General features: G+C 39.1%; 2 protein-coding genes across 2 annotated transcripts in view; one reads left to right on the top strand and one right to left on the bottom strand.

Annotated features, from left to right (window-relative positions):
* The first annotated feature begins 1,558 nt into the window (after positions 1–1,558).
* Positions 1,559–5,585, top strand: bcl2l10 (BCL2 like 10). The gene is made up of 3 exons (XM_068731139.1): positions 1,559–1,643; positions 2,614–3,072; positions 4,580–5,585. The coding sequence occupies exons 2-3, from the start codon at positions 2,617–2,619 to the stop codon at positions 4,700–4,702; spliced, it is 579 nt and encodes a 192-aa protein (XP_068587240.1). The 5' UTR covers positions 1,559–1,643; positions 2,614–2,616; the 3' UTR covers positions 4,703–5,585.
* A 1,437-nt stretch (positions 5,586–7,022) lies between these two features.
* Positions 7,023–9,538, bottom strand: part of LOC137887715 (transient receptor potential cation channel subfamily M member 7-like) — a 13,400-nt gene continuing 10,884 nt past the window's right edge. The window contains exon 17 of the mRNA XM_068730892.1: positions 7,023–7,107. Coding sequence (XP_068586993.1) covers positions 7,023–7,107 — 85 coding nt within the window. The remainder of the gene's footprint in view (positions 7,108–9,538) is intronic.

Consider the following 9,538-nt stretch of genomic DNA (forward strand, 5'->3'; position numbering starts at 1 on the left):
AACAGTACATCTCTATTACGTGCTAACGATAAGAAAAATCGAAAAATCTATTTAAATTGTCACCTGTAGACGGTGTTTGGTAGAAATTCTCAAACTGTAAATGGTCATAGTGATTTTGCATGTGTTGTACTTTTTACTACATATCACGTGTATATATATATATATATATATATACACAGATATATATACATATGTATACCAAACTGACCAATAACTGCACAGGAGGTTATAGCTTTATCTATTAATTTTTTTATATTTCAATTCCAGCCTGGTTTAAAGGTTTTCTGGATTTCAACAAGGGAAACACCCAGAAGGAAACACCAACGTATTGAGAGAGGTTGATGAGAGACAGGAAGAGAAAGGGACTGATGGACGAGAGGACAGAGGGGTATTACCATGCAGAGGAAGTACCCAAAAATACCACCAGCTAAGCCGCATTACCTAAACCATTTGCTTTGACTGCCATTAATTTGATTTCAACTCAAAGCATTTTTCACTTCCTCATGAAGATCACTGAACTGTTCTCTGTGTGTAGTTTACAAATGTCACACACAGAGCAAGAGGAGTGAGACTGTTTGGTGATGAATGAAACCAGAAACCTAAGATCACGAGCCTGCTGAGACCTATAATTAGTTTAGATCGGTCAAAAGAAGATGACATCTATGAATTTACATAATGCGAGAGCATTTCATTAAGTTCTGCAGTAATGAAAGTCAACTAATATTGTTGTCTTTTAAAGTGCTATACAAATAAAATGTATTATTATTATTTCTACAAAGAAATCAGCCAATGGTACACTTCAAAAACTGTAGGATGTGATAACAGTTCATTTTTCATTGATTTTGATAAATGTAGGCTATACTATATTATTTTCATCATTATTGAATTTGCCGATTATTTTCAGGAGTAATCAATGAATTCTTTGGTCTATAAAATGTAATAAACAGAGACATGACGTGAAAACCCATAAATACTCAATTTACTTTCATAGAAGGTCACATTTGAGAGGTTTTGCTTAAATGATGACCTCAACTATTAATCGATTAATCAAAGTAAATGTTTCTTTGATTTCTCCCTATGGGCTACTGCAATTGTGATTTACTTAGTGCTCATGCAACTCTAACAACTAATATATCTAATAACTTTATTCAATAATAATAATAATAATAATAAAAACTTTATTTATATAGCACCTTTATAAACAGTTTACAAAGTGCTTTGACAGACAAATCAGCAAAAGCACGGCAATGATAACAATAACAGAAAGATAAACAAAGACATGAAATAAGAAAGAAGGAAAGAAAGAAATATTATATATATAATATACAACTTCATATTAGACTTTGAATAACAGCTGAATGCATTTCAAACCCACATACTGTGGCAAGTTAATACATTGTGTTTGTTTTCTACATGATACTTGATAACCATCACGTATTTAATTGGGTGTATTTTTCACTTTACTGTCGGTTCCATTACTGCGTTATGAAGGGACTTTCTTGGGTTTTTCTGCGGGCAGCAGATGAAACGAACCGGAGGCGGAGTCACAGAATAAATGTGCAGCTGAAGGGAAGCTGAGAAAGTATCGAGGTTCTCCTTCCGCTGTCCGTGTGTGCAGAGAGCAGTCTGATATCGCTGGGAGGGTAAGCTTTTTGTGTCTTTTTACGCACGGAAAATGTAATTTCACCTACTTACACAAGTGTCCATTTGGAAATATAAAACGTTGACCGCACCGAGGTGCTCGTAGAATGACATTAAACGGCGGTTAAATGCGCTGAAGTGGCGGTGCTAGCTCATCGTTGAATGTGGTCCTTTGTGTCCTCCATTGCTCTGGTGACAGATCAACGGTTAGTTAGCGGAGAAATGGCAGCCGGCGAGCCAACTGCCAGTCCACCAGTTAAAAACCGCTAACACGCGGACAATAACCGTTATGTAGCTCTCACACTACACTGGTATTTATATCGTTGGTCTATTAACTTAACTCAGCGTTATCAGTATTTAGCCTCCAGCATCTAATGTTCACAGCGGTGTCTTCTCCGTTCATGACGCTAGCGTTGCTGTTAGCTGCCTAGTTAACGTTAAACACTTTGCTAAAGCTGATGCTAACTGTGAACTTACGTCGTTCATTGTACGATGTGCTGGTTGAATGTAACGTTAACAGCAAATGTTCTAAAAGCTTTAGCAGTTTATTATTCAAACAATTGAATTAAACGGCAACATTTTTAATAAGCAACTAATCGTTTATGTAGTTTTTCCAAGTAAAAAATTGCAAAACGCATGCCAACTGTTAACATTTTTTTATTATTTTTAATTGACTATAGTTTTTGTTCAACAAATAATCATAAGATGTCACCTTGGCCTTTTTAATAATAATAATAATGATGATGAGCATTTTCACAGTTGTCAAGTTTCGTAGACCCACCAATAATGAAGCAATTGGCATATAAATTGATAAAGTAAGTAATAATTGCAGCCCTGAGCTGGTTACTCCATATTTGTGGTTTTCAGTAGAAGTACAATGAGGTAATACTCGCATGTCAGCAGTCTTGCTTAGTTCATAAATTAAGGGAACTGTCCTTTTTTTTTTTTTCTTTTTTCTTCTTCCCTCATCAGAAAATGTCGTGCGGGCTGTGGAAAGAGACCTTGGCTCTGGCAGAGGACTACCTGTACCTGTGCCGCACAAGCCCACGGCCAGCCCCTCCACCTCCCAGCGAGTCAGCCGCTGCCATGAGGCGCCTGGCCCAGGACATGGAGACACAGCACCAGGCTCGCTTTCACTCCCTCGCTCAGACCTTCCTGAGGCAGTGCGGGCCGGACCCCTGCTCCAGCCTCAGGAAGGTGATGGAGGAGCTGGTGGGAGACGGACACTTGAGCTGGGGGAGGGTTGTTTCCCTTTTCACCTTTACTGGGGTGCTGGCCAGGCAGCTGCTGGAGCAGAAGGGCACGAAGCTGGGGCTGGACCCTGGGCAGGAGCTGGGGCAGGAGCCCGGACACTGCAGGGGACTGGCAGAGACCATAGCTGATTACCTGGGAGAGGAGAAGAAAGACTGGCTGCTGGAGAATGACGGATGGGTAGGTTTAAAACAACATGTCTGCTTCTAAACGGACACTGCAGAGCTGAGTCAACACAAATATCGTAGATAAGAGAAGTATTTTAATGGTCTCCGGAGCGGTAAGCCAGTTTAAAACGGAACTGTAAAGAATCCCGGGATGTCTTGAAAGTGAAAGTGATGATTTTAAACTTGTGGTGTTGGAAATCACCTAGTTTGATAGGATCATGTTTGCTTCCTGCGTGGGTTTGTATTCAGATCAATGTGTAAACGTGGCTTAAAAAAACCCGTCCGTGGCTTAGTTCAGATGCAGCCTCAGACGTCTCATGTGGCTGCTATGATTATATGAGTTGTGGAGTAGCAAAAGGCCAGATTGTGAGGAATGTAGTGTTCAAGAAAACAACCAGTGCAAATCCAGAGCCATGATCAAACAGTGTTGGGCTTTAGATTATCAGAGTGTTTTTGTATTGGTTAAACAAAAGCGGTGTTGTCAGGCCAAATTTGGACTATATGCTTGTTTAGCCACTGGAAATCAAAAGGACAAAGATCATTTTAATCCTGCGTTGTGGCTTTTTTAACTGGAAAAACTTTTAAGGGATGGACTGAGGCCCCAGAAGCCTCACCAAACCGAACACAACTAAAGTTGAATGTCTGCCTTTGTGAATGGGTTTGCCCTGGCCCCCACACACACACACACACACACACACACACACACACACACACACACACACACACACACACACACACACACACACACACACACACACACACACACACACACACACACACACACACACACACACACACACACACCCCTCCTTTCTTTAGCTGGCAGCTGGTTTCAACAGACACGTAACCTGCTCAGCCAGATGGACTTTGTAGTAACAGTCAAAGCTTCTGTGTGTTGAATTTGGCATCGGCCATATTGAGAGTTAGCGTGGTATGACTAGAAAAACAAGCAGCTGCAAAGCAGAGAAACACCTGGAGCTGAGAGCAGGTGCACTCAACTGGTCGAGTCTGTGGCTGCAGTTTTAGAACATGAAGGAGAAACACACACACAGCTGGTGACTGAACAGAATCTGACCTTTTTTATTGTCTCGCTAATGGAGCAGAAGAAGCAGGAATTGGTTCATTATTGGTATTGCCAAATTAAATCATTTCTGTATAAACAGCTAGACGATTGGCCCATTTTTCTATAACTTCAGGCTGACTTATTTTCTTACTTTGAAAAAGCTCTGTGCTGTCAGGATATTTGAAAAGTTGCAGACATCAGCAGCACCCCAATTGCAAATTTTTGTGTTTGTGGAGAAACGTGGGGCTGTCAGAAACACTGACATATTTTCCAAAAAATATTGTGTAATTGCCACCAGCCATCAGCTAAGCCACTGTTAGACGACATCTTGGCAGCTAATACTTTCGCTTTTGTTAAAAACTTAGTGTATGCAGAAAAACTGAAAGTAGCAGGTAAATATTCTATCTTACTAGTAAACAAGAAGTTTCTCAACATTTCTTTTATTTTTCTCTCATAGGAGGGGTTCAGCAAGTTCTCCCGCAGTGCCAGAGAAGTGGGCCAGGACTCGTCCATGAAGACGGCGCTGTTTGCTGCTGCCGGCGTGGGCCTGGCTGGACTCACCTTCCTCCTGGTGCGCTAGCTCGCCTTCTACGTCCTCAACAAACCCTCATCCATGTTCTCATTTCATATGGCACAAGTAGACATTTTAGTTCTAACATCAATGCTGCAACAACAGGCTTTATCTGTAGTGAATTCAGGGTTGTATCTCAAGTCATCAACTGAATGTTTGCACATACTCAGACCCCCCCCCCCCCCCCCACACACACACACACACACACACACACACACACACACACACACACACACACACATTAATACTGACATTTTGTCACTCATTCCTTAAGATTGTAAAAATGATCTCTATGCCTTCTAAAATGTTGGAGTAAGTGACATCAGCTTGCATATCAGACAGTTGAATTACAGAAGCACAGGTTTCTGGACAGAATCTTTTTGCTCTTTGTATTTTCAACTGTGCAGCTAAAAGACTTCTTTTTTCCCCACAGCTTTTGATTTTAAAATTGTCGGCTGCCTTTTTTTTTATTCATGCGTTTACCTTGAGTTGTGTATGTGGTATAAAGCCATTCTAGTGTACAATGTATAAATTAATATATTATATTTATATGAAATGAAACTGTAAGCAGTGGCCCTTTTTTTCTAACTGATCCACAGCTAATTCAGTTGTTTCATTGTTTTCTGTCCTGCATTCATGTGAAGCGTCTGATTTTACACGGTCAACGGCTGAATCCAGCGCTTAAGACAACACAATGGTGCTATGATATGTTGTGAAATGTTTCTCATATCAAACAAAACGGGGACCAATCTGACTTTAAACATATTGCTAGTAGCACAAACTGTTGCTATGGCATTTCCCCCCCACAAATCCCTTAAACATTATATTTTTACATTGTTTTGGTCTATTTATTTGTCACTGTTTTTATAATAAAAAAAATCTAAAAAAAGAAGCAATTGAGTTTTTTTTGTGATCGAGTGCAGTGAAGTCTACTTTCTTTTTTCAGTGTGAACCAGCGGGGTGATGTCACCTTTTTACATTGTTTTCCTCTAAATGTCTGCGCAGCAGGTCAGGAGTGTGTAGAGGAATATAAATAGTAAATCATCTGCCCTCCTTTCATATACAGACATAGTCATAAATAAGATATGCTCTGCTGTCTGCCTCTGTGCTCCTCTGACCACCAGTGCTTAAGTTACGCAAAGTGCCGCATGAGCAATATATTGTAAGGCAAAAATGTATTCCTGTTTGAGTTAGGATAAAACTCCTAAAAACAAAGACTAGGTGTGCAAGTCCTAACCTTTTTAATTAGTTTAGATGATTAAGCTGTGCTGGGAACTTTTGTCTACAGGCCACCTCTACATTAGAAATTTGGTCATTAAGCTACTTTTACAACTTTGTGCATAGTACATTTATTCAAGTACCTTACTTAAATCATTTTGAAGTAATTGTACTACACTGGATCTCCATTATATGCAAGTACCTTATACTTCTTACATTAGTTATAAAAAAAAATAATATATATATATATATATAGTTTACTGTAAATATCAAACAAAAGCATCATTCAAAACGTGTTTGTTACTTTAACAATGTAACTGATAATTTTAAATGTACCAGGAATACAGTTTAGAACAGTGGTATTGAAAGTATCAATAGAATCTATCTATAAACTAGGAATCAAACATTAATAGCTATTTCTAGTAGATAATGAGATAGTTGAAGTTGCAGCTTATAGACTAGACTGAAAGCTTTGTACCCCCCCCCCCCCCCGAAATACAAGATGTTTAACTAACAGAAGACAAAGTCGCGCACTTGTCTATTTCAAATGAGGCCTGTGTCTGTGTGTGTGTGTGTGTGTGCATCCACCATGACACTGCATCGAGGTCATTGTGCCTGCATCTCTCTGACTTCTCAAACACAGACAAAGAGCCCATGTGTTGGTCTTTACATTCATTTGGAGCACTGAAACGGAGCATTTACCCTGGTGTGTGCACACACACACACACACACACACACACACACACACACACACACACACACACACACACACACACACACACACACACACACACACACACACACACTTTGCGAGAAAGAGTACCACAACAACTTGTGATGTGGGGATCTGTGTTTCCTGTTGATAGTTTGTACTCTACCAGTGAAACTCAAATAGTGTTGCAAACAGCAGACACGTCTCCTGTTATTATCGTTATCTGTTTAGGATATGGATTATATGGTGCAAAGATTACATGACAGCAGTCCGCTGTAGCTGATTTAAAAGTTAATCTAGAGGGTTTAAAAAGTCAAAGTTTAGAGCCGCAATATATGTGCTTTTCATTGTGTCATTCCATAAGCTGATTGATATATTTTCACTGTCAATTTGTTTGTGTCAATCCGCTGCTGGTTTAGTTTTTTTGTCTGAGCCGCTGGGGGATGACCCCAAAAGAGTGATGAGGAACTCTGTGACCTCGGGGCTGACCAACACAACAACAGACAGCTGGTCCAGATATCAGACATTACTGCTCAATGTTCTCACACAGGACAGGGGAGATGTGATAAAAGGAAGCCTGGTAGTCACAATCGCTGAAAAAAACATTCCGATTACATTATCAAGTCTCCACAGATGGTAGGTAAACAAGTACACTTGTTCTCGTGCTATACTAAAGTGCAATGAATTTTAAATTACATTTTATATTACATTTCAGAGGTAAATATTGTACTTTTTACTCAGTTTCTTTTATTTGACACCTATAGTTACTTACTTTGCAGATTTAAAAACCGTTAATGAGAATATAAAATATAAACCCAACATTTGTGTTTATGAAATTTGTTAAAACAGGAAGCTACGCATGCATTTCCATCCCATAGTTATAGGATTAGATTGTGTCTAGTGGAAACAGAGGGACAAGTGAGGAGGACAGGAAGTCTGATCTCTGTTGAGGTGGACGGTTGTATCAGTCAGCACTGATCACACACAAAAGACATTTAAAATTGGCACTCAATGATGATTTCACACTACTTATTTTTCAAAGATATTTTATTGCACTTCAGGAAATTATGTTTTGTTGGAATTTATTACAAATTAGATAACAGCATTATAACAATACTGTAAGTTGTTTTAAAAAGGTTCAACTATATGCTCCAAGTCAAATTAAATATCACATATTTAGCATTTGTCATTGGTTTAATGGTCATCTTAGCTGGTAAAATGCTATAATAACAGAGATGGCAGTGCTCTTTATTACAAAACATCATCCAGGTAATAGTCCATGTATATATTTGAAAAAGTAGAGCATATGAGGGAAGTATGAATATAAAATATATTTGATATGTTAGAAAAGAAGTGAAGTGATAGAAGGCAGATTTTGTTGACATGACAGGGCCCGGCAAGCTGATTTCCCTTTTCGCTTCTTTATGCTACGCTAACAAGCTGCTGGTGGTAGCTTCATATTCACCATACAAACATAAGTGTGGTACCAGTCTTCTCATCTATCCAACACTTGGCAAAAAAAGAGAATAAGTGTGTTTCCACAAATACCAAACTATTCCTTTCAATTTGTGCCCAATCAGGGCACCTGAAACATTTTTAATTATCGAAACAGAGAAAAGCTGAATATAAAAAAAATAGATGTGGCTTGATAAAGATTCCCAAGTAATGCAGCAATAGAGATGATTTATTTATGAGTAAATAGCAGACGGACATGACGAGAGCAGTTCCTCAGGCTCCAGTCAGCTGAAAAGCTTCTAGACTTTCATCGTGTACACACTGCAAGACTTTTAGTGTGTACATTCATAAACAGAAGTGCAGATCAGTGCCTGGCTCCTCAGAGTTGCCCTCATCATCTTCTCGTCTTTGTCTGTATTCACAGTGAAGACATACGGTCTGATCTTCTCATGGCTGACGGTGAGAATTTAAGGTTTTGATTTTGGTCCAAAATTATTTTTTTTTAAATGTCTTAATGTCATATTTTAATGTTTGAATCCTCTTTAGTATTCAGGTTAGCAGCTGTGAGCGAATGTGTTCTGAACCATGACAAGAAACAAATCATTGTTCTTGCAGTGTGAATACAGCTGACATTTCAACCTCCATCTTCTAATGTTGATGACAGCCGGTTTTATGTTGGCCCCTGCTTCCTCCTTGATGGCCAGCCTTAATGCATTCCTTCACCTTCTCTGCCACCTGGTCACATGAACCACACAACTATTTTTAAGACTTATTTTTTTACCATGCTAGCAATGTAACTCTGGTCCAACTGATGGATGAATTGCCATGCAATTTGTGACACACTCATGATCCCCATCACTTTGGTAATCCTCATCTAGCGCCTTCATCAATACTTTGGTTTACAACTAAATGAGCCTCAGCTGGACATTAAATAACATGGCTCAAACTGTTTATTTTGGAATATGAAATAAAGTTGTTTCCCATCAGTAACCAGAAAGGTGACCAAAGAGTCTTGATCCTGGTATTCCCCCTGTAGTTTTCTGCAAACGACAGGCCACCGAAACAGAAGCTAAACTATAGACCATCTTACGCAAAATCGGACCAAGCACATTAAGTGTGGGGGGGGTCACACAAGGTGAAAACAATACAAGCATCGCAGTCATGCCTGGTAATTACGTCAGGTTCCTCTAAAGTATGTGGGTGTGGAGCCCAAACCACAACAACTAGCTGTAGCCTGTAACGCACTGCTTTGAGGAGAGCAGTCAGCTGTAACACATTTTATGGAAAGTATTAGCTGACTGCTTTAAGTTTTTTGCACCAAAGAAAAAAAGGTTTTCTACATTTAAAAATTATTTTGTTTCTTGAGATGAATGTTATTATGACGGTAACCCTAAGTTATGATATGAACAGTTAATTATCAATCAAAAAAAATGTTGTTGAAGAGCACCAAAATATCAAAA

This window comes from Cebidichthys violaceus, unplaced genomic scaffold, assembly GCF_023349555.1.
Source record: "Cebidichthys violaceus isolate CVI_PGR_0920_01 unplaced genomic scaffold, fCebVio1.0.p SCAF_5, whole genome shotgun sequence".
NCBI classification, from domain to species: Eukaryota; Metazoa; Chordata; class Actinopteri; order Perciformes; family Stichaeidae; genus Cebidichthys; species Cebidichthys violaceus.